The sequence below is a fragment of the Pygocentrus nattereri genome, chromosome 1 (assembly GCF_015220715.1).
Source record: "Pygocentrus nattereri isolate fPygNat1 chromosome 1, fPygNat1.pri, whole genome shotgun sequence".
NCBI classification, from domain to species: domain Eukaryota; kingdom Metazoa; phylum Chordata; class Actinopteri; order Characiformes; family Serrasalmidae; genus Pygocentrus; species Pygocentrus nattereri.
Window position 1 is genome coordinate 43,981,766 of NC_051211.1, and position 26,074 is coordinate 44,007,839.

General features: G+C 40.9%; 1 protein-coding gene across 1 annotated transcript; it reads left to right on the plus strand.

Moving 5' to 3' along the window:
- The first annotated feature begins 19,662 nt into the window (after nucleotides 1–19,662).
- rergla (RERG/RAS-like a) lies at nucleotides 19,663–23,877 on the plus strand. Its single transcript, XM_017695775.2, has 5 exons — nucleotides 19,663–19,932; nucleotides 20,038–20,094; nucleotides 20,846–20,919; nucleotides 21,948–22,096; nucleotides 22,928–23,877. Exons 1-5 carry the CDS (start codon nucleotides 19,881–19,883, stop codon nucleotides 23,211–23,213), a joined length of 618 nt encoding a protein of 205 aa, XP_017551264.1. The 5' UTR covers nucleotides 19,663–19,880; the 3' UTR covers nucleotides 23,214–23,877.
- The last annotated feature ends 2,197 nt before the right edge of the window (nucleotides 23,878–26,074 follow it).

Sequence of the window (26,074 nt, forward strand, 5' to 3'; positions counted from 1 at the left end):
GTTTGAAGCGGCCCAAGACCTGCAGGTTTCTGCCGGACCGGTTCAGCTGTTTGCTGCCCACCAAAATACGGGTGGAGTGTTCACACGTATCAAAATGGAGAGAACTAAAGAAAAAGGTGTGATACGTCCTCACCAAGCAAAGCACCCTGACAAACTTCTGCATCTCTGACTCGCTGTCTGCATCGCAAACCCACGACTAACTCAGACTGATGACGTTTAATTACCCCAGTACTGTGAGGTTTTTATTTTGTAAGTCTCTGTATTAATATTTATATTGGTTATAGTGTGAAAATGTTTGATTCTTAGATGTTTAATTATTGAGTTAATCATTTTTTAATCATTTCCAAATGCAAAAGTCATAGCACATCATGTTTGTTTTTTTAAAACTTGCAACTCCGAATTGGTGCAACTGGCTCTCTTGCATCCAGTCATCCAGTCATGCTATCTCCATGGTTGGAAGTCCATGAACCCACAATTACCTCTGTTGTCTGGGTGAAAGAATGGCCTAGTTCCTTTCTCCTGTCCATTCACCACAGTACTGATAGCTTGAAAAGATGCTCTGATTGACTGTATGTTTTCTTTGAGGAATCACATGCTTGCCTTCACTTGCCCAGATTTAGTTGGCATCACACAAAAGGTTTGATTCAGACAGTGGATAGGAACTGCTGATGACTAACACTGGAGAGATAACTAGGCTAGTTAGCCAGCTAAAGAAATAAATATTTACATCCTGGGAGTGTAGCGCATAGTCTTCATGTCGCAACTGTTACCCGGACCCTTTTTGAGGAAATTGTCAATGCAGGGTCTAAAGGCAACTGTCAAACAGTTTCTTGAGCAGGAATCTTCTCCAAAACATCTTGAAGTCTTTAGCCTCTAGCTCTGCATTCCAATTAATTCCTTTCCAAATACTCAGTCCAGTGGCGCAGGTGGTGCCCCATAGACTGTACATGATGCTGTTTGGTTGGAACCTCACACCCCTTAGGTTAAGCTCCTAAATCCTCACCTCCAACCTTGCTGTGTTCCGCTTCACCTCAAGAGATTGGATATATGAATCGAAAGACCCCTAAGGCAGAGCTCAAAGTAAAACTTTGTCCACATCCTGCATGTCATGCCTTTGAAATGGATCCACCTTCACTCAATCCAAGTATTTCAGCGTGTAAACACGGGGCTCAGGTAGGACAACATGGTGTGTTGATTCAGAGAATCCATCTGCATTTGCAGCATATGAAGCACAAGGACTTTTGAATTAACTGGTAACATACTTGCAATTCTTTTTCCCTTTGAATCACAGCTGAAGAGATTGTTGACAATTTCACAGCAATCTTTTTTAAGGCGTGAAGGTTTTGGCGTACACTGATCTGATGCTTCGTGCTTTGGATCAGCTACAAATAGGCAAAAGCCAATGATCAGTAATGGTCTTTTAGGTACTTTGGTCCAGTTTTCTTCATAGAAATAGATTTAATTGCATTTTGTTTACATGTTTCTGTTCCCACACCCTGAAGACATGCTTGAGGATGTCTGTCTTTTTGAGGTGCTGTGCCTGACTCATCATGTGTTTATCACAGTTTTTTACTCTTGTTTGCTCCCCTTTTTCTTTTATTTGTTCATGAGAGGTGCATTGAGACTGTATCCTCATTCAGAAGAACTCCCTAAGGGACGGTGGAAGTGTGGTGACATGTAGTAGCATTTTTGGTGTGACTTTGGGTTAAGTATCTCGCTCAAGGGCCATTAGATTCAACAGTTTGCATCCTTTGGCATGCTGCCCGGGATTTAGATCCTGGAGTTTTTACCTACTGAGCTACTGCCACTCTAACATGTTTCGTGGTTAATTATAGCCCCAACACTGTTTGTCCAGATGTGTGGCTGTTCCTGGTGGATATTTTCGGCTCTATATCATTGGGGTAAATCGTGTTAGTTACATAATATCTTCAGAAGAGGTCTTTTTTTTTTTAGCTCTTTCTGCTCAGTAACATTTGCTCATGTTGGAGGAACATTTTGTTCCTACAATAGTGAGGAACATGAGAACATGTCCTCTAATAACAGCCACTCAGAGATGATCTGCAACTGTGTCCCCTGGCACCTGTGCTCATCTTCTGCAGGCTAAGCTATGCCCCACTTCCTCACATGAGAAGGTACCCTAGCATATTAATGCTTTTCTGAAATATAAACGTTTTCCATTTTGTGACATGTAGGAGTTATGAGCACCTTACATAAGCGATTGTGATTTTGTGCTAGGATGAAAGCTCTGCTGTTCAAATATCATTAAGTAAATGTTTTGTTGCTCTCAAGGGTCTTCAGCTTCACTGTGGTCCAGTGTAAGACAGCCTGCAGAAGAAACAGTGCAGTGAGGGGAAGTTTTCAGACGCTTTGTTTTTGTTATTTAATATAATTCCGCTGTGTGTCCACTTCAAATGTACACACAATGTCGTTTGACTTTGTACTTGTAAACATGAACATGAATTCACAACCATAAACAAAGACAGGTATAAAAAAAAATAAATTGATAGGGGAAAAGTTTTCAAACAAATGAATAAAATGAGAAGTTTGTTGCAAAGTCATTGTTGGAAATTGCTGCTTTATCTATAAAGATATCTATAGTAAGGTGTACTTAGATTTTGACAACATTTTGGTTCAGTTTTGGTCCATTCCTCATGGCAAACAATCTTAGTTTCCCAAATTTAAGCCAAATCTCTATTCCAAAATCACCATAAATTTTCAATGGGATTGAAGTCAGGAGAACTTGCTAGGCCATGCAAATAGTTTTACCATCAGACATGTCGAGTTATTTTGGCTGTCTGCTTGGGGTCATTGTCTTGCTGAAGTGTCCATCTTCTCCCCTTTCTTGGCTGATGAGATGAAATTCTCCTCTAATATCTCTTGCTCTGTTCATGTTTCCTTCAATCATATGTAATGCTCTGGTACTGTTTGCAGAGAAGCAGCCCTATATCATGATGCTCCCACCTCCATGCTTCACTGTGGATATGGTGTTCTTGATCTCATATGTGAAATCCTTCTTTGTCCAAAAATCACTCTATTGCAGAGGAGTTCCATTTTTGTTTTGTCTGACCAGAGTACAGTTGCAAAGGGGTTCTGATTTGTCTGAATGCTTCTGTGCTTCTTTTTTAGCAGAAGAGATTTCCTTCTGGTATAAAAACGGAGATGATTGCAATTTGTAGCTTGGGTAACTGTTGTTCCTCCAAGTGCCTGCTGGCTTCTCTCTTACCTTCCTTATCCTTAGTCTAAGAGGAATCACGTGTGGAGCACCTGTCTGGGGATGATTAGTTGTGGTTCCACGAACTTTCCACTTGCATATTACCAAAACCAGTTACACTGACTTGGATGTTTTTGGTCTTTTCTGTGGCTCTGTAGTTTTTGTTTGAGTGTTATTTGTTAGTGTTGTCCCCGAATACGTTAGGAGCTCCCTCACCTTGACCACCATGATTGCTACTCATTACCTGAAACCAACTTCCCAACCAGTGGCAGCATTTTTTATAATGACCCAGGTGCAATTTGCATGAGCACATTTTTATTATTATTTTTGCATCATAAACATGTAGAAGCTTGGTTTCCATGCCCAAATGGTAGAATCAGACTGTGCTGGACACCAGACCCCCAGGACCAGAGTTATGCACCCTTGACATGTATTTTAAGGGTGTTAAGTTGGTATATGCACTAATTATATATTAAATAACAAAAACAAAAGAATCTGAACACTTCTTTCCCCTCACTGTATATCAGCATAATGAAAATGTGATGTTTGAATGCTTCATGGACGGCACAACTCCAGCAGTGCATTTATCAGTTGATATTCTTAGCAATCTCTTTCTTTTGCATCCTTTTATCCTGAAACGTTTTGTTAAGCTCTCAAAGTAGGTTTCAAAAGCACTAGATAAAGAGTTACTTGCCACTGCCAAATCATTCCTCAATTTCACTTAAACACTTTGAAACCACTTTTATATTTTCACAAAGATAACATGTTGAGTTGTAGCATCTGCTGTATGAACCTTGCATTCGGTTACCTTTTCCTTGTGTCCCCTGAAAACAGTGGCTGCCCCCCCTGTGGACTCTCATACACAGTGACCTTTATCTAGAGCTTGTGATGACGTGGGTCAGTAGAAGACCGATGCCACAACCCCCTGCTGCCTCCAGGCATGAGGGAACAGATCAAACAGGGGAGTCTGGACTCAGGTTCACATTAACAATGCAGTGTGCCAGAGGAGTACTGCACTCATCTGCCCTCTCGTGCAGGCCTGACTGCACTCAATTCGTAACAGCACAGCTTTAAGCCTCCATGACATTTGTGTGACCTAATTCAAAAAAACCCTGCCAACTTAAGCATGGCTTGTGGTCGCCTATGGAGACATATTGCTTTGCAATGTTTTTTTCTGTCTGTGGTGGTTTTCTTTTTTCAACACAGAAAAACTGGCAAACTGGCTGGCACAGCTTTTATATATGTTAGGAGTAGCATCCCTCGCTTCTAATGAGAACAAGAGTCAAAAACCTTTCACAATATTTACATGAAGAAGATGCTTTTAACTGACCTACATTCTGCACATGGACTATTTGTACTTCAGTTATATACAAGTCCTGTGTACCTGAGCTATATTTCTTCTACTGGAATTTATACAAGACAGATTGCTCAGCATACCGGTCAGTGACATATTAAAAAGCTGCTCTGTTTCTTGATGGCATGATTGTATTTAAGGCAGGATCATTCAGTATATTAAAGCAATAAACCTTGAGAGTCTGTATTACAGTGATTTTTGCATGGTTAAAGGGTGTTAGGGAAAACTCCAAACAATGAAACAAGTGGATAAATACAAAACTGTGACATCGCTGCAAAGACACAAGGGAGGCCATGATTCTACTGTGAGAAGTGATTTAAACATCAGCACGAAGCATTGAACTCAAGGGGAGGTCACCACCAGGTTTTCGTATTACAGCGTGTGCCTACAATGAGCCTCTGCGGCAGCGCAAGCCAGTAGCAGGATGCTACAATATGATAAAATACATCAATGTTCAGTAAATAATAAAGGCCTGGTTTTGCAGACATGAATTAAGCTTAGTGCCAAAGTGAGTTCAATCATCACTGGAATTCATTAATTCAGAGCTTCCTCTGTAATAGTAGTCCTGTTCGAATTGACCTTGATCTGTATTGTAATGACAAATCCTGGTAAGAGACATCAGCACCTGTTTTTTGGTGACCACGAGACATGGCTAACTGCTAAAATGAAGCTCTTGGTACAGTTCCTTTACCCTCTGGTTGATGACAGCAGTTGTGTAATCTAAAACATATTTAGTGATGGGCTAATTAGAAGAAGATTAGAATTTAAATATCTGAAGAAACTTAATGAGTTGCAAAACGACCTGACAACACAAGAACAACAGACACCCAAGCAACAAACTCCAATTGCATCCATTCCTGAAACCCAAACAAAACTCCCCTGCTAAAAAAGAAGCACAGAAGCATTTCGACAAATCATAACCCTTTTTTGACAATGTACTCCGGTCAGATAAAACAAAAATGGAACTCTTTGGCAAATGTATAGAGAAAGAATATGATACCAAGAACACCACACCCACTGTGAAGCATGGAGGTGGGAGTATCATTTTATTGGGCTGCTCTTTTGCAAAAAGTACTGTGCCATAACACATCTTTTGCGGTATCGTGAATGGAATGGGAGAATTTTCAATTCAACATCAATGTTCAATTGATGCAATCATATGTCTTTATTTTAAGTACTTTGCAGTGGCTTTGAATGTGGCTCAGCCAACCAGATTTTAGAACCAAAAATCCTTATTTAGCCACCCAACATTAACACAGTCATTTCACTCGCTTCTTTCTCAATGTAGCAACGCTTCTGAGCGTTAAGTTGTTTTTCTTGTCTCAGTTCTAGGTACTTAAAATTACATTTTCTAGAAAAAGCCATTTGTAACCAGGTTTTAAATGAAATGTGTGCTTTGAGAGGGAGGACAGCGTTGGGCCCTAGTTAAGGGGGTTTGGGTTTTGTTTGGAGATCTATCTGATGAATGGTGCTTAAAAGTAGGTTCTTCTGGCAGCGTGCCATGCTTTTGTGAGATATCTTATGATACCAAGGATCCTAACTCGTCTCAGTAAACATGGTGTAGTGTTTAGCACCAGGAAGAAATAACAACCTCTTTATCTCATACTGCTGGTGTAGTCCTCAAGAGGGATTCACACGTGAGTGTGTATGTATTACAAGAGCTGGTCTTCATGCTAAGGAGCAATGAACATCTACATTAATAGATCAACAGTTCCTCCTTGTTTTTTTTCTGCAGTGGGTCATTAAAACATAGAAACAGTAATATAAACTCTCTGAACTGCCTGTGTCTATTGTTTGCACCAATAAATGCATACAAAGCTGTATGCATCTCCTTACTGGCAGAACATTCCATTTTTGGACAATAAGATAAGATGCCTTTATTGTCTTTGCACAGTGTACAACAAAATTGAGCAGTAATCCAACAGCACTTTCTACACACAAAACAATTAAACATAAGGCTAAAAAATATAAAGTGCAGATTTAAGAAAAATAGTATAAAAATCTTAAATATAAAGAAACAAGACTATAAAACTATATATTCTAAACAGACAATAGACAATAGACAAGTGAGGTAGCAGTTAGTTTCCTGGATAGCTTATAGAGTTATATAATATTGCACATCTTAAGAATTATTGCACACTCAAGAACAAATAGTGCAGTGAATAATAAATAGGACAGATGTGAAGTGGAACACTGGAACAGTTTTAAGTGTCCTATGAAGTCAGTGCCAGTAAAGAGATGTAGTGGTGTTCAGTTCACTTCTACTGAGCACAGTGTTCTATAAAAAGTCCTTGTCAGTGTGTGTTTGGAAGTGTTAAGTTCCCGTACAGCTCTAGGGTAAAAACTGTTTTTAAGTCTGTTTGTCCAGGATGGGATAGACCTAAAGCGTTTACCAGAGGGCAGCAGGTCGAACAGATGATGTCCTGGGTGAAATGTATCCTTCAGGATGTCGGCTGCCCTGCTGAGGCAGCGGGAGCTGAACAAGTCCACCAGGCAGGGCAGTGGGCAGCCGATGATCTTCTGGGCCGTATTTATGACCCCCTGCAGTGTTCTCCTTTCTGCCGCTGAGCAGGTGCTGTACCACGTTGAGATGCAGTATGTCAGCACACTCTCAATGGTGGAGCGGTAGTAGGACACCAGCAGCTTCTCCTGAAGATTGTTTTTCCTAAGTAGAGTCTCTGCTGTGCCTTCTTGACAACTGCCATGGTGTTGGTGGTCCAGGAGAGATCTTCAGAAATGTGTGTGCCCAGGAATCTGAAGGAAGGGACTCTTTCAACACAGTCCCCATTGGTGTACAGTGGTGTGGGGACTGCTTCTTTCCACCGGAAATCTATAATGAGTTCTTTAGTTTTTGAGGAATTTAGGGTGAGATTAATTCCTGAACACCACTCAGCCAGTCTCTGGACTTCATCTCTGTAGGTGGTCTCGTCTCCTCCAGAGATAAGTCTAACCACTGTCGTGTCATCCACAAACCTTACTATGGTGTTGGAGGAGTGGGTTGGGATATAGTCATGGGTGTACAGAGCATAGAGAAGCATAGATTGCTTTGCACACACACCTCTAGTGCTCCGGTGCTGAGTTTGAGGGTGGAGGAATGATGGAGACCTAATCTTACAGACTGGGTACGGTCTGACTGTGTTAAAGCTGAGCTGAAGTCTGCATAGAGCATCCTCACATAGCTCCCCTGGTGCTCCAGGTGTGTGAGTGCTGTGTGGAGGGCAGTGGTGAAGGCATCCTCTGCGGATCTGATTGCTTTGTAGGCAAACTGGTGTGGATCAAAGGTGGGTGGGAGGATGGCTCTGATGTGATGCAGAAAAAATCTCTCAAAACACTTCATTATGACCAGTGTGAGTGCGACCGGATGGTAGTCATTGAGGTTGCTGATGGTAATCTTTTTTTGGCAGTGGAATGATTGTGGCAGACTTCAGACAAGGTGGGATGATGGATTTGGACAGGGACAGGTTGAAGATTTTTGTAAAGACCACAGATAGCTGGTCTGCACATACCTTCAGCACCTTTCCTGTCACACCATCAGGACCAGCAGCTTTTCTGGGGATCACTGCTCTGAGCGCAGGTCTCACCTCATGATCCTGCACAGTGAGGATGTCATTGTGGGAGACTGGTGGAGGTCTTGCGTCTGAGGCGTCAGCTTTAACTGTTGTGCAGCTTCTGGTCTTGTGATTGGTGAGGTGCTGAATGCCCCTCCACACCTGCCGTGGGTCGTTGTTGTTGAAGTGATCCTCAATTTTCCTCTTGTAGGTGGTTTTAGCCTCCTTGATACCTCTCTCAATAAGTGTCAAGTTACAACAAAAAAGCTGTTATGTGATATTCACCTGTGTTTACATGTGTTTTCAGACACTTCATAAATGAAATATAAGTGGCTTTTCTGTAAGGGCTGTTATGCACATAATTTCTATGTGGTAGGGAAGAGCAGTCAGTTGGCACATGGGTCAGGAGGTGAAGCTCTTTCAAAAACACAAAACATATGAGAATAGTGCACTTGTGCTTTTGCAACCAATTTGGCTTCTATTCAGTTTTCATTCAAACTAATTTTTCCCATGAAAATGAAAGACAAGATGTTGAAAATTCAAATCAAACTGTGACAAATGATGGCCAAAGGACATCACTCACACTGCTGCTGATAGACATCGTATACAGTCTCATATTCATATGCATACATACTAGCACATATTAGCAACCACCTGGGATACAATAACAGTGGCCTAGCACAGCTTAACAACCACCTGGAATTTCATAGAAATGGCTTTGTTAAGTCAATTTGATTAGTTTTTAGTCCACAAATGTTCCCTTTAAACATTTAACTAGTTAAATATCAATTTCTAAATATGCAATACAAATACAAGATCTCTTTTTTTGGTAGTATCTTACAAAAAGTATTTCTGCTTTCACTCAATTGCAGGAGCTGAACCACTGACAAGCCAATGACAAAATACATTAAATATTCCCAACACTTAATTTCAGGATTGGACTGATGTTCAGCTTTCCATTGTTGCTACACTATATGGACAAAAGTATTGGGACACCTACAGGCGCTTTTATGACATCCCATTCTAAATCCATAGGCATAATGCAGTCAGGCATGTGATGTTCTCCTGACATTCATCAAACCCAGACTCATCCATCAGACTGCTAGATAGAGAAGCATGATTTGTTACTGTACAGAATACATTTCCACTGCTCCAGAACCCAGTGGTGGTGAACTTTACACCACTCCTCCTGATGCTTCCATTGCGCATTTTGATCTCAGGCTTGTGTGCAGCTGCTCAGCCATGGAAACTTCACCTTTGTAAAGCTACTAACATGCAGTACTGTTGCTGATGAGGCAATTTGGAACTTGTGTGGTCTACCACTTGTGGCTAAGCTGTTGTTGCTCCTAGATGCCTCCATAATAACAACACTTACAGTTGACAGGGGCAGATCTAGCAGAACAGAAAATTCACTGACTGACATGTGTCAGAGTGGCATCGTATGATAGTGGCATGTTTAAAGTCACCGAATTCTTCAGGACAACCCATTCTGCCAGTGTTTGTCTACTGAGACTGCAAGACTATGTGCTTGATTTTATCCACCTGTTAGCAATAGGTGTGGCTGAAACACCTGAACTCAGTAATTAGGAGGGGTGTCCCAGTACTTTTGTTCATATAGTGTAGTTAATAACTTTAATGTTATAACTTATTGCTTGAAATTTTGCTGCCTAATGCCCAGTGCCCAGTCAGTCTTGACCAGTGATTTTCTGGTTGCTGGGTCACCTGTCTTACCAGTAGACTAACTGTTGTGAATGAAATTAAGTATGGTGTATTGTATTGTATTGTATTGTATAGGACAGACTGGCATAATACAGAATCATATACACTTATTCAGCTATGTTCTAAGTTCAATGGAGTGACTGTCAGAGATTTTAGTCACTGTTTCTAGCTTCAGGCCCCAACACTTTGGCTTTTTATGGTGAATTTTCCTTGATATCAAGCTTTTCTTTGTTTTTAAGTTTGAGACCTGAAATGTGGTCTGCATTTCACTGCTCTATTCTAATAAAGAGAAGAAAATATCAAATCCTTTGTTGGTTTATGAGGAACTGATGTCATATTTTGGCCGACTGGAAGCTTAATGATTACAGATGTAACAAGTTAAAAGGGTGCTCCAGCTAGTCGGTCTGGAATATCTCCGCTCTAGCCCAAACACCCACTGCCAGTGTAAACCTTTAAGCTATTAAATCTACTCCCCTACATAATTACACATCAAGGCTTTAAGTATTACTTCTGCAACGTGCTTGAGTTTCACCTTAGGTGGCTTACAGTATGTGTAATATTTGTTTTCCCCTCATTTTAGGTCATCGTTTTCAGTGATTTGCAGCTGTTTTCTGTGGTGCTGTATTCAGGGCAGGGGAAATGAGCATAGGCTGCATTTAAAGAAACACAGAATGACCTTCTTCTGCCATCTTTCAGAAAAATCTATTTTGGAGATGGTGAGTAATGTTTTGGTGGTAGCAACTGCCACATAATTATGCACTGGGCAGTATCCAAATCTGTTTTCACGTTGTTGTGTATTTGACAGGATTGAGGTTTTGCGGTTTCCATTCTCATGTAAAAACATTGGGTTGAATCATCACTGTCCACCAAGTGACTAAACAAGCTGCACATGGATGTTTTCGCATGGCTTGCTTTACCTTCTATTGCTGTTTAGCTTTGGAAGCTGGAGAGAAGAGTCTGCACAGTATCAAAATGTCAGACAGACAAAACGCCAACCTGAATAAATGCATTTCTTGTATTTAGATCCCATTGAAACTGTGTAAATACTTAAAGCACAAATGCTTGTTTTGAGAATAGTATGACTCTTTGAGATGTATGTCAAACAATAGTTAAAAGCATGCCAAGTACTGTGCCACGATTTACGTCATCCTCAGTTAACATGATTGCAGGCATGCTTTCCGTTTCTTTCTCTGGGCTTAAACACCTCTGCTGGAGAGAGGGCTGAAAATAGAGCTGTGACATTTCAGCCAAATGGATTTCCATGGTTTAGAGTGGCACTTTGCTCAAAGTATGCGTGCCAGTGAGTGTGATTGTATATATGTGAGAAAACCAGCTGTGAACATCAATGTTCTTTGATATCTTGGCTCACCTCTTCATGTTGCAAGCTATTATGCTTTGGATTGGTTAGAAGCCTCAGAATAGCTCCTGTCCCGCAAAGGTGCTATACACCAGCATGCTTTATCTGGGACACGAAAAGTAGTGGAATTCTAATGTCTAACTCTGAGCGGCATCTTATTTTTTTGTGAAGTTTTAACTGGAAGCAGGGAAGGAGATTGTTTTTTTAGTCAGTGGGTGCAAGCCAGAAAGTCTGGGTTAGGTCCAAGCTACAGTAACCAAATATGGTAAAATTGTTCATTTAAGCACAGTGATATAACAGTAACAATACAAGCTGTTATTGCAGTTACCGGTATAAAAAGTGTAGTTTTACTCGAAGATTATTTTGACTGAATTCACCTGGGTATAAATGTTAGTTAGCAAACTTGCTATTGTGATGGGCTCCTGGCTAGGTTGACAATTAGTGTGAGTCAGTTTAAACTGCAGCATACAGGCTGCCAGCCACTTTTTCAGCTTTCTTAAATTAACTGTGTTTTTATTCAAGTGATTGACAATTTTCAGTAGAGAATGATCCAAAGTTTTTACCCAATGAAGAAAAAAATTGTTGACAATAAACAAAGATTAAACATGTTTACAGTAATGTGTCAGGCTCTTGCAGTTAACAAATCATTTCAATAGTAAAAAAAAAAGAAATAATAAATAAAAACACTGCTTTCTTCACTCTCCTGTGCTGAGCGGAGCAGACGCATTCAAACTTCAGTTTGAGAGGCAAAAGATCAACAGTGAAAAACTCAAACACTGTCTGCTGCAGCCATGTTCAATACAATCTTCAACTTACATTGATTTGATGAATAATTTAATGAAGTTCTTCAATGGAAATCACATACATAAAACTAAGGAACTCAATATCTTTTGGTATTAAACTTTTTTCCTCTAGTACTGAAAGTTGTTACTGGAAGCATGTCAGTTTATTAGATCCGTCTGAGGTTTATGGCTGTTTCTGCTGTAAATGATGAACACTAAAGTGACTTGCATGCTAAGAGCTAGCACACCACCACTACCACCACATCAGTGTCGCTGCAGTGCTGAGAGTGATCCAGCGCCCAAAAATACCTGCTCTGTGGTGGTCCTGTGGAGGTCAAGACCACTGAAGAAAGTTCGCTGCTTGTCCTAATTTGAAAAAGCAAATGGATAGAAAAAAGGCCAGACATTGTTTATAAGATTTAAGGTAAAACTATTTGTTTCTACAGTAAATGTCCAAAAGTGAGACACCTGCTCAATAGCGAGCTTGCCCCAGTGGCTTTCACTCTTCAGGGAAGGCACTAGATGTTGGAACACTGCTGTGAGGATTTGATTGAACTTTAGTGAGATCAGGTCTTGATTAGTTCTTGATCACAAACGATACTAAAAGTCTTCCCAAAGTTCCTGGATGGAGCACCATCAATAATGAGAATGCAGTTACACTGCTCTAGAGCCCAATGCAAAGAGGGGGCTGTATACACCTCTAACTAATGCTTGGCACTGTGCACAATGGCCTTAGGGTCATGTGTGGCTGCTCGAGAGCATCCCATTTTATTGGACGGAGCTTTTCCATGGAGATTATAAGCAGTGCAAGCGAAATTGAACACCTGTGCCAGCAATGGGTGCACCTTAAATTAACTGAATTCATGCATTAGAAGGGGTGTCTGAACATATAGTGTATTTTATGGTAATATCAATACATTCTAGAGGCTTGTCTGCATAGTTGGCCCTGAATAAATTATATAGAGATTCAACTGGCCACCAATCAATGCATTGGGTGACTGAGTGCACTGGATTTGGCTAGTTTGAAAGCTGATTTTGTTTATGAGCCCAAATGGTTTAGCTTGTTTTATAAACATCTGCTCTTCCTAGGAAGGAGACTTCAAGAGTATAATTAGAAATGATAGCAATGGTCAAAGCTTTTCTTTGTGAATATAAATAACCTAATCAGTCTAACCCTTCAGTCAGGATACAATTGGATGAAGTCCGGCTATTTTAAAACACTTTTCTTCCCTGCTGTCAGAACATTTTTTAGGTCTTAAACAGTGATTTTAAATGGCAAGCTGTTAAAAATAGATGTTACCTTTTGTATCTAGATAGCTGTAGCATTTTCCATCACAGTGATAGATACAAATGCTAAAATTCAAATGGCACTCCGATATAAATATTTAATCCTATGACACTGGCCAGTCTTGATGAAAGCACTTTTAAGAGTCCGTTTAGAGCTAAAGTCATGGCCAGCTGGACAAAGTAGAGATATGGCCGTAATGAAAGCCCAGCACCATTTAAGGAGCATCAGTCTGTTACTATGGGCAACCCTCAGCACTAATGACTTCACTGGACAAGTCTAGAGAAAGAGAGACCAGTTGCCTGTTGCCTGTCTAAACAAAAGCAGTGACCATTAACTATATCAATTTCACTCTCAGCACTAATGTTTTTCTTCCATTTCCATTAGGACATTATCCTCTGCACCACTACATGATTCTTCATCTGAATTTAGAACGGTGTGTCTAATTTATAAAAATGTTCAGAAGCCCTTTCACCTCATTCCTAAAATTTGTAAGCTTTTGAGTTTTGAGTGTTCTGTAAAAGTAGCCCAGTTTTTCTGCATGTGACCTGATCAGCACATGCTCCAAAGAGGATCTTGAGGACATCCTAATTCATGTTGATTAATGAAAATAATCCTTGGCTAGGTCACAATGTTCTTGAGAGCATATTACAGATAGGGGCTTTTTGTTCAAATGGAATATGGATTTTAGAGCATGAATAACTCTGGCACAGGGCTGGAGATGGAGTGCTACATCAGCCCGAACTCCTTTCACAGGCATAGAGGGTCATCAATAGTAAATGAAAAATATCGAAATAGAGAAGGAGGCTCTATTCTTCATGTTCCCTCTCTTTCACATTCTTGCTGCATTCCCAGCATCTTCAGCCTCACTGTCTGTGTGGATTAGTGGGAGAAATATTGTGAAGGTTAAAAGTCTCAGCCACTCTGAATTGCCATTTCTCTCACAGCTATTTCCAATTTGGAGGTGCGCTTTAAAGCGCCAGCCAAGGCAAACAAAGGCTCCAGGAAAAAAACTGTGGCTGAGTACCTTTTCATTTTGTAGGCATGCTCATGAACAGGATACACATGTGGCTACGTAGCACATTTATCTTGACCTGCTATTTTTTACCGTTTGAACCCACGGATACTTGACATCAACCGAAAATACTGTCGGTGGTGACTGAGTCCATGAATCGGTTCAAAGCGAAGAAATTATATAACAATATTAAAGTCAACTAGCTTTAGAAGAGTTTGCTGATGGAATGTTCATGTTCACCTCCAGAATAACCCACCCTGCTGTAAAATCAGCTAAGCCAACTTAGCCATTTGACCAGCATAGCTTGTGTTTTTGTTTGTGTTTGTTCAACCTGGTCAACAAGCTTGGTCGAGCTTGTCATACTGGCAGACCAGCATGTTAATGTAAGTCATGCTGGTCAAGCAGTTTGGTCAGGCTAATCATGCTCTTGAACCAGCTTGCTCTCATGCTGATCAACCAGCTTGGTCAAGCCAGCTAAACCATCAAACTCAAACAAAAACATTGCATACACTGCACATATTCTTAAAACTAATTTGGGGAAACAGGATTTTTGGAGGGAACCACAGTCGAGGTTTGTCAGAAAAATTGCAAACAATCTTGTCCTCCATGTGCAGTTAGCAAGCTAACAAATTCATTAACCCACTAAACATAAACAGTAGTAACACAAAATTATGACCATATCATATAATACTGACACAAATACACTGACCAAAATAAATTACTTTAATATATTTAAAGATATTTAAATCTTTAATATTTCTTCATTTAACTTGTAAAAAACATTTCATTTTTTATTTGAAGCCAGTGACAGATACATTAATATGTATTTACTTTGTAGCAGTTTTATAGTAAAGGCTCTATAGGCTCCAGCACCCCCCAACCCCAACCCCCCCCAAGCGCCGCCCCCCCCTGACGGAGAAGCAGCTTAGAAAATAGATGGATGGATGGATGGATGGATGAGTTCTGACATGGAGCTGCTGCTGTTTTTCCCCTGACTGAAATGCACTGGTCACTGATCAGAGTGATGTTATTTATTTATTTATTTTAACAAAATTGGTCCTGTCCACTGGAAATCAAAACTTGCTAGGTTGATTCCATTGTCACATCTTAACTATGTTAGTGCTTAATCTGACATGTTAGGACTCCAATAGTTAACTCAGCTTCTGGAGTCCTAACCAATGGGAGAGCTTGCTCGGCTGCTTCTACCTGGATATCACTTGGAAAAAAGTGGATTGGATAATATTCTGCTGGGTGTTTCAAGAATTTAACCCTTTTGTTTCTAACTAAAACATAAGAAGGAAATCCATCCATCCATCTGTCTGTCTGTCCATCCATCCATCCATCCGTCTGTCTGTCCCTCCATCTGTCCATCCATCCATCCATCCGTCAATCCATCCATCCATCCATCTGTGTGTCCATCCATCCATCCATCTGTCTGCCCATCCATCCGTCCATCCATCCATCTGTTCGATCTATCTGTCTGTTCCATGTCCCAGTGGTTGGAATCTTCACCATACAAGAATCACTTCAGGTTTTCTAAAGAGCCTTTGAATGAATGGCTCTTTAGAAACGTAATCAAACAGTTATTTAGGGAGCTATAAGTGGTTTTCCTCTCACTCCATAGAACTCTTTTTGATGCCTTTATTTTCACATTCTAGTTGTCCGCCACTTGAAATATCAGCTTCCGATTCCACTGGTTTCCACTGATTCATATCATCTCTTGAATAAACACAACATCTCGAAATGAGAAGGAACATCTGCTTGAGACTTCATGATAAAGGTGTTATACAATCACAGCTGGCTTTTTCATCAAACTCAGACTGGTTGAGTCTCTTGTGTCTTCTAGTATATTAATGTCAAACTCTTTGGGTTGCAAGAATGGCAGTTTAACTCCCACAGCTTACCATAGGAATTCCTGCTGAAATAATGTGAAATATGAGCATCAGGACAAAAAAACAGGCCACTGTATTTTGAGACCAGAACTATTGCGATATTACACTTTACGGCATGGCCATCCTAGCATGCAGGGTAATACTTGTAGGGCAGAACACTAGCAATGTCAACAGGCCTTGGCAATCCTTCTTGTGGCCTCAAAGTAAAAGGACCATTGCATGGAAACAGAGGGGTAAATAAAGAGAAAAAAAAACTGTAAGATTAAAAGCCAGGTGTGGGAGAAAGAAAATATAGGCCCATTAATTTAACATTTTCAGTCTAGCTCAGCTGTCCATGGTTATGTAGTAGCTTGTTTCTGGCTGAGGAGAAGGATACCTGGGAGAATTATGCAATGATTTGGTTTCTGAGAATGAAATATGCTCAGGCTTAGGGGCTATAAAGGCAACATTCAGAATTTATCTCGATATTGCCCTCCAGTCGCGGGCTGGAGGTTAGGGATCCAGCCTTGTGACCGGAAGGTCGCCGGTTTGATCCCCAGAGCCGACAGCACACGACTGAGGTGTCCTTGAGCAAGACACCTAACCCCCAACTGCTCCCCGGGCGCTGCGGATTGGGCTGCCCACCGCTCTGGGCAAGTGTGCTCACTGCCCCCTAGTGTGTGTGTGCTCACTAGTGTGTATGTGATGTTTCACTTCACAGATGGGTTAAATGCGGAGGTGAAATTTCCCCGTTGTGGGACTAATAAGGGTCACTTAATTTTAATTTAATAATTTTAATTTTTTAATTTAATCATTGAATATGCATACTACTAGAAATTACTTTCTTACCTATACAAAAAGCCATTCTTATGCCTAGGGAGAAAATAGCTTCAACACAAAATAACCTGCCTTCTTTCACTCCGGTCGTTACTGTTTGGAGCACCACTATCATTTTGTAGATGGAAATTTTCTCCACAGTGTTTTACAGCCCCACTACGTTTGAGTGGTTTATAAACATGCTAAGACACGGGCACGTGCAGCTTATTCAAAGGTAATTTTGGCTGCTGTTATTATTGTGAACCATGATAAAAGAAACTGTATAATGGCTCCAGATAAGGATCATTTGGTCCTCTTGGCTCAGGAAGGCCCTTTTCAATACATGACTAACAACAGCTGGGCCAAACATTTCGTCTTTGCTCTCATCAATATACACGCTGTAGGAAACGCATTGTGATTTATTTCTTCCATGGATGAATGTTTGCTTTGAACACCACTGCTCTGTGTACTGATGAGTAGTTCACAAAGAATGTACAACGACTCAATAATACAGTATATTTTGTACAAGGTACACCTGATTGGAGTGTTGATGTACAATGCAGTGCAGGCTTTACTGATGTTCTCAGCAATGGCTTAAACAACACCCATCATATCCAACTATACATTCAGGAGAGATTCTAAAATTAGCTCTGCTATTAGGTCATTACTACTTCTCAGAACTACTGCTTTTAGAAGCCAAGCACCATTCAGCAGTATGAGTGGTGTGTTTTCTTCTGTGTGTAGAACAATTCATTTTCTGTACTAAGCTCTGCAAGGTCTGGCTCCTGGCTGAGCTCATCCATTCATATTCTCATTTGTGCCCTATGTTCAGCTAATTTAATCCCTTCTTCCAGTTCCAAGGTTTGGAATGACCTCTATGTGTGTGGTCAATCATTTAGTATATTAATCCCAAATTATTGATTTCTCTCCCCAGTCTATTCAGGATGCCTCCTATCTAGATTTGCATCATGTAAATCTGTCCTAAAGACTGGTTTGTTATCACATTTCTTATTGTCATAATTTCTTTAGAGAAAAATATTTCACCACATTAGCTGTTATTTATTTCAAACATCATGTGAATGATGGGGCAGCATGGTGGCGTGGTGGGTAGCGCTGTCAGCTCACAGCAAGGAGGGCCTGGGTTCGATTCCCTGGCCGGGTGACCGGGGTCCTCTCTCTGTGGAGTTTACATATTCTCCCCGTGTCTGCGTGAGTTTCCTCCTCCCACAGTCCAAAGACATGCAGTCAGGCCAATTGGATGTGCTAAAGTGTGAGTGACTGTCTGTGTCTGTCTGTCTGCCCTGAGATGGACTGGCGACCTGTCCAGGGTGTATCCTGCCTTTCGCCCGAAGACTGCTGGGATAGGCTCCAGCACCCCCCCGTGACCCTGATGGAGAAGCGGTTTGGAAAATGGATGGATGGATGGATGGATGTGCCCATGTGAATATTATATGCTCATGTGACAATGCAAATAATATGTGATTGCATGTGGCAACCACCTTGAGACAGCCGGTGGTTCCAAATCGCACTTCATCAAATTCTTCATAACTTTTATATTTTATAAGCTACATTCAAAAGGTGTGTGTCATAACTGCCTTATTTCCAGTCAAATCGATGATGTCATTTTAAACCGTTATAATAAAAGAAGCTGAACTCACAATTATTATTTATTTTGTCTGCTGAAAGTTGACCCATTGTTTAACAAATCTGGCTCTATGATCTGTAAACAGATCTGTAAAAATTATTTTTATACGAAAAAAGATTTTTGACATTCAGCAGTAAATTGTGAGCATATAGCAATATGTGTGATCATAAAAAATAAATATTTATATAAATAAAATGATGAAATAAAATGTATATGAAATAAAATTTACTTTTATTTCATGCAGTTGCTGAATAATTTGCCTTACGGTTTGGTCATGAAAATTCATATGGAAAAAACAAAATATACCCTTTAAATAAAGTTAAATATGATCATTTAAATTTGCATCACATGTGGAAAAAGCGTGTGGAAAAACAAGTCAAGTGTCTAAAAGTGATTATTCACAAAGGAGTGTTGAGATTTTTCTGTAATGCTAAGTTCTGAACTGATTTTGCAATCCATCTTCTTTATAATATAATATTTTGTTTTTTTGGCCTTCAGCCCACCACACATTGCTTTTTATCCTCCCCAGGATAGAAAGTACAGATCCCTCCGCTGTTGTAAAGCGTCCCTGACAGAGGGAAAGGCGCTATATAAATAATGATGGTGGGGGCTTTTAATTACCACAGCTGGGTGTGTTAAAAACTGAGCTGGTAAAGCTCTACTGTATCACTTCATGCAGGTAAAAAGTGGCAGTGCATTAAATAAAACATGTTCGTAAACATTAATTATATCAGACACTCAGTTCTGATGGCGTTTGTTGTTTACAGTCCAGCTGAGGTTTGACGTCACAGTGACGCGAGGCGCTGTTTTCTCCCTCATCATTGGCCAGTAATGTGTTGTCTGCGCTAGGATTGGTCAGTATCCCGTTTCTTGCTCTACTATTGGCTAGAGCCGGTATAATATTAATACGCTACTGCTGGCTAGTAGCATCGTGTCTCCTGCGCTTTGCCTGGCTTGTGACTGCCTGCGGAAAAAGAGCCTCTAGCCAATCGTAGCGCAGGAGGCTGATTCTATGAGCCAATCGTCGCAGAGGAGGGCGGGGTTTGTCGCATTACGGGTGGGGAAAACAGTCATTCTGCTGTCTCGAGCTAGTCTAGTACCGCCACACCAGCACGCTGAGCCCACAGCACAGCTGCACGATGTCAGACGAAGTTTGTTCTGCTTCTCGTCTCGGTGGTTCTCTTCATGAGGCGCATTCTCGGAGCCTGTATTAAAGGAGGACGAGTGTAGCTTTACTGCGCAGAACTTTCCTCAGCTCTTATAAACAGGCTGCGAGAATGAACGATATCAAAGTAGCTGTTCTTGGAGGAGAGGGGGTCGGGAAATCAGGTAGGCTGTTGCTCCGGTTGTTGTTTTAGCTCTCTCTCTTTCCTTTAAGCTCTTATTTTAGTCACATGAAGTCATTTTCAACACTCTGACCTTTATTCCTTGCAGCACTCATCGTTCGTTTCCTGACCAAACGGTTTATTGGCGAGTACGCTTCATCATCAGGTAACTCCCATCTGTTTAGACATGCAGTGCTTTAAACTGAAGGGTTCTCTGAGGCACCGTGAACACAATGAGTGATAAGAACTGACCCGGTTTGCCTTAAGAATCATTATACAATAAAAAAAGAATCATAGATGGTTCTTTAGTGAAGGGAATGGTTCTGTAGGTGAAATGGTTCTTCAGACTGATGGAGAATTTGTTGTGTGTGGTTCTATACAGAACCTTTTTGAAAATGGTTCTGTGTAGCACCAAAAAGAGTTCTATTGTTTCAATGTCAGGCTTTTAACAATAGCAGAACCTTTTTTGGTGCTATATAGAACCATTTCTAGAAAAAGGTTCTGTACAGAAACCAGACACAACACCTTCTCCATCAATCTGAAGGACATTCCACCATGCAAAGAACCATTTAAGTGTGAAACGGTTCTAAATATAGGTTCTTGCACTAAAGAACCATTGAAGAACCATCATTTTGTGAGTGTAGGACATGGAAGTAGCCAGTATTATGCACAACATCATAGAAAGAAATGAACATCCAGTTACATAGAAATAGGTTGATGTGAACTGATGTCATGATATTGACTTATGAGAACCTGATGGCTGGAAAAAGGCACCCTTTTGTTTTACATGGTAGGCTACAACAGGAGCTCTGCCAAGCAGCCATACTGAGTTATTTAGAGTGGCAATAAAATGTAAAAAATTGCAAAGTGAAGCTAAACTTGTTTTCCTGACTGTGTAAAACGTGTTCTTTTTTCAGAGTGCATATACAGAAAGCGTATGTCTGTTGATGGAAGGCAGCTGAATCTTGAACTTTATGACCCATGCTCCCAGGTAAGTGTTTAAAGCAGCAGTGAAAGCTTCTGTAATAGTTATAATAAAAAAAGTGTCTGAAAGGCTATAGAGCATAAGCCCCCCTCATAAAGATTAATAGATGCATGAAGGAAAACAAGCTTGTGAATGTGAAATACACTACTGTAGTGCGCGCCATGTTACAGCTCATGCAGTAGATTTGACTGGGACCTGGGGGTTTTATACCCAGCACATTTTACATGGGTCAGTATCTCAATTTAAGACACACTACAGAATGCAGAGCTCCTGCAAAGGCTTCACTTTGCTTGCATTTTAGTTACATAATTGCGGAACAGCTAACGTTTCCACTTTCAGCCTTTTCTTCAGTGTTATTCCGGGCTTCTTTCCACTAAATTTGGCGAAACATCAGATTTCGCTTAGTACTGATCAGTACATGCCGTTTGGAAGCCAGTCTCATCCATCATACTTATGTTAAGGAGTTCTGAAGGCATGCATAATTTATTTCCCTTATGTAATGACTCTTTTAGCCCTGAGACCCAGACAGCAGTCTATTGTGTGAATAGCGCTTAATCTGTTTGCCATGTATGGCCATATACTGTATCATCAGACCACTCTTATTGCACCACATGAGGAGGTCATGGCCAGACAGGCCTGTTTGCGTAGGAAGCATGGCGGTGGATGTATTTGTGTGGGGTATATCTGCATTCTGTGAAGTAAAAATCTATCCCATTCATAGTGGAAAGGGACCAAAACCAAAAATATGTAGCCAACAGTGGTCCTGTGGTCAGCTGAAAATGGTCTACTGTCCAAATAATATCTGGTGGTTCTATGGGGGTTCCTTTCTACTAATGAATGTGGTTGAGGGGCTTAATGAACTGATGCAGCAACAGAAAGGCTACAGTCAGTATCTGTAAACCTGGAAGAAATATGGCAGGTGTACCTAATAATCTAGTCAATGAGTGTAGATACAAAAGTGTTGCCAGGAAACTATAAATTCTTCTAATTCTTGCCATTTCCTAAAGCTGTGTGGTCTGCATTTGTTTCCTCAGCCCTGTGAGGGGAAGTCCACTCTGAACGAGCAGATCCACTGGGCTGACGGCTTCGTGGTGGTGTATGACATCAGCGACCGCTCTTCTTTCCTCGCGGCCACGGCCATAGTGCACTTGATCCGCGAGCTAAACCTGGGAGTAGCTAAAAGGTAATGCTCTTCACTACAGTGAGTATGGGCAGCAGAAGAAGCAGCTATTTCTGTCTACCATTCACAACTCCTCAATGCTTATGCTGTGTAGGTGGTCAATAGCTGACCAGAAAACAGCAGAATGGCTGAAGCTGCTGCGGAGGCTGAGTGGGTTCTCTGATAAATAGAGGCCAGGCAGCTTAGCTCGCCTCCACATTTTTCTCAATGGCTAAAATCGCCCACATTTTGTTTTTCTTGTATTAAAGATAGCAATGGTATAGAAGTGAATCTGTCATTCATTGTACGCAATGAGAGCCAAGCTATGCTTCAGTTATCAGATATTTAGTGCTTGGCTGTTTTGTCTTTGATCAGCTGATTTTTCGTCATGTGCATGGATTGGGAACATGCTTTTTCTCTTGCTTCTCATAGAAATTGTTTAGTTTGGTCATTGCAAAACGATCCAAGGATAGTCCCAAAGGACCAAACTGAAGCAGAAACGTAAACACCCAATCAAATTAAATCTGCCTTAATTTAACCATTGGAAACATTCCCTTAAGCTCTGAGTTTGGGTCTCAATTTAGAGTACCTATTTTGTAGATGGACTACGCTAAATAAAATAAACATTGAACTTTCCAATAAAGCAAGCATTGAACTGTGTCTGTGAGACTCTACTGTTCTCTGCACTCTTAAAAATAAGAGTGCCTAAAAAGGTTCTTTGGAGTGATGCCATATAAGAATCACTCTTGTTTTGCTAAAGAACCTTTTCACTGGATAGTTGTGAAGGTTCTTGCCAATAGTTGAAGGATGATTCTCTTTCAGTCATTCTGAACCACTTCTTCATCTTTTGTCTAGGGACTCAGATTCAGTGGTGTTCTTAGTGGGCAATAAGCAGGACCTGTGTCATATGCGTGAGGTGGACAAGGAGGAAGGCCAAAGGGTGGCAGCAGATGGCCGCTGCCAGTTCTATGAGCTCTCGGCTGCTGAGCACTACCAGGAGGTGGCACTCATGTTCTCGAAGATGGTGCGCAACGCCAGCCTGGGTGGCAAAGCCAAGGAGCGCCGGCGCCGGCCTAGCGGCTCCAAGTCCATGGCCAAACTCATCAACAACGTCTTCGGCAAACGGCGGAAATCTGTGTGAAAGCAGAAGAAATGATGGACACTGATGGTGCCATGAACTTTAAAAGCCCTGTGAGGAGCATCATATTGGGGCACAAAAAACACCCAATAAAGACTAAAGATCAGCTTCTGGCTACTGCATTCCAATTCCTTTAAAATGTCATAGCAGTACTGTGTTTCAGATGGCCTGTGTGTGCTAGAGCGTTTCTTTGAAGTGCGCTTCAGTTGAGACTTATCTGCTCTGTGCTATAGACGTCCCAACTGTACACTCTAAATGTTTATTTGACCATATATACAATGTTGAATGTAACAATAAGGGACAAATAAGCTCCTTTTGGTGTATGAGGAATGTCCAAGAGACTGTTGTAGGCCAAGTTTCAATTTTAAACATGTCAATTAAAGATTAGATAGAAGTGCTGTCTTTACAGTGTAAACTGCTTCATGCTGGTTCACTATATGGACTGTTATTCTACAGCGATAACAGAAAGGACCCATTAATACCGCATTCTGAAAGGTTTCAGCACTGTGCTGTAATTTCTTTCAGCTGGCATGTTTTGACCAGTCATTGATATTGTCAGTAGAGTAGTAGGTTTTTACAATGTAAAGCAATCTGTAAACTGTTCTGCATTTCTGTTTGAAATGCTGTCCCCTACCTAGAATAAAATGTAACCAGCTTTTCTCAGTGACCCCCTGTGTCTATTTCTGCGTGTTTGGACTGGTCTGCAATGTTTTGAAAGCTTTCAGTGGTCTCAGAGGGCGTGCGTACTTTATTAGAGGTAAGTGCTGTTGGGCAGAGCAGGGTGACTTGGCAACTAATTCTGCAGGAGACTAATTAAATCTTGCAGAATGCTACAGTAAGACGAAAGGGAATAATACTGTAGAGAAAGCTGTTAGAGTGAAAAATGATATTTCAAATGATTCCAGATTGATTTGGGTCTCTTTTCTACTTATCTCCGACTGCACATTTCCATCTGTTCTTGGACTCCAGTGTACTGCCAATAGGAATAAACCAGTGAAAATCACTTTTAGTCCAGTAGCAATCTTAGTCTCTAAGTGTGGGGGGAAATACTAATGTGGAGTCAACTAGTGTTTGCTAGAAGGCATGGACAGTGATGAATGGTGAAGATTGCATACAGCCATGATGTCAGCCTGAAAGGCTATTGTGAGAAAAACATGTCTATACACTGAGATAGAAATAACTGTGATTTAGTGTAAATAACTTTTTGGAAGCTTGAATCAGTTCAGACCAAGCACGCAATTTGCAGAAATGTTAGAGCCCCTGTGATTATGTTAGGCTTAAATCTTCAGTGTTCAATATTTTTCTTTACCTACTAATCAAGGACTACCTGCATGATTCAAATGCACCCCCCTTCCCTACTGGAATACTGGATTCCCCCACTGGAAAATCTTCTTCTTCTTTCGGCTGCTCCCTTTAGGGGTCGCCACAGCGGATCATCTGCCTCCATCTTGCCCTATCTACTGCCTCCTCTACTTTCACACCAACCATCTCCATGTCCACCTTCACTACAGCCATAAACCTTCTCTGAGGTCTACCTCTTCTCCTTCTACCTGGCAGCTCCATCTCCAACATTCTTTGCCCAATATATCCACTATTCCTCCTCAACACATGTCCAAACCATCTCAACCTGGCCTCTCTGGCTTTATCTCCAAACTGCTCCACTGGAAACGTTATTACACACTGCTTATCATTCTGCAACAGCAGTCATATTTCATAGCATTCAAAACAGTGCAGTATGGGTATTTCATGTCCACTAAGGTACACTTGGGCAAGGGTTCCCAAACTTTTTCACGCCAGGGGTAACGTGAAGAGGTAATGTTTGTCCCATGACCCAAAATATTCTGAGAAGTGATATAAATTTGTCAAAAGCATGCTAAGCTTTCAGCCCAGTTTTACTCGACTGTTCTTCCAATTAAGATGCAATAGCATAACACAATAAAAGAATAAAACATGCATAGGCCTACATTAGTGAGATCATGAAACAGAGATTGCGCATTTGGATAATCCATTCAGCTCTTACTTTCAGTATTTAAGACATTCTAATATATTTTATTAATATGTAGTTGGACTTTTTACAGGTTTCATTTTAAAGTTGTTCCAATCCATTTTATAAACCAACAGAGAAGGCTGGCTAGCGCTGTAATCTGATCACTGTTGATTAAATTGGCTAAAGCAGTCTTGTTTTAGATGTGGCCTGGCAGCAACTCAGATCTAATTTTGAATAGTTTGTACATCAATACGTTACTTAAAGCTTTGAGCGTGGCGTCCGCTTGTCCCTCCTGTTGTAATTCACACAACACTCGATAGCTACACTTCGAATGCATGTGACCGTGTGTGTGCACACAACCAGTTAAAGGCCACACAGATAACACAGGAGTGCTTTGAGAGCATCTGAGGTGCTATGAGGCACAGAAATAATGTGAATACCATCTAAGACCTTAAACACTCTTCATTTATTCTTGCTTTTGAGAAAAAAAAATGATGCATTGATGTAGCTTTATCAGTGCACACATCTCAGTGGGTCACGACCCACAGCTTGAAAACCATTTTACTAAGGTTTATGCACTACCAGCACTAAAGCCAAGGTGCTAGACTAGTACTGTCTCTAGGTAAGCCTATGTGTTGATATTAAAGCCAAGGTGCTAGACTAGTACTATCTCTATGTGTATCAGCTAACTAATGTTACAGAATCATAGACAAATGATGAGAAACAAAAAAGGGGGGTGGGTGGGCTGGTCGGCCTCATTGGGTGCTCAGCACTCCTAAAGCTCTGATCCTAGAATCACCCCTGCATTAGGCCTTCTCTGAAGACATCAAAGGCCCTGAGGGTTCTCCTCTGCTATCTAGTGAGTAAGGCATGGTTT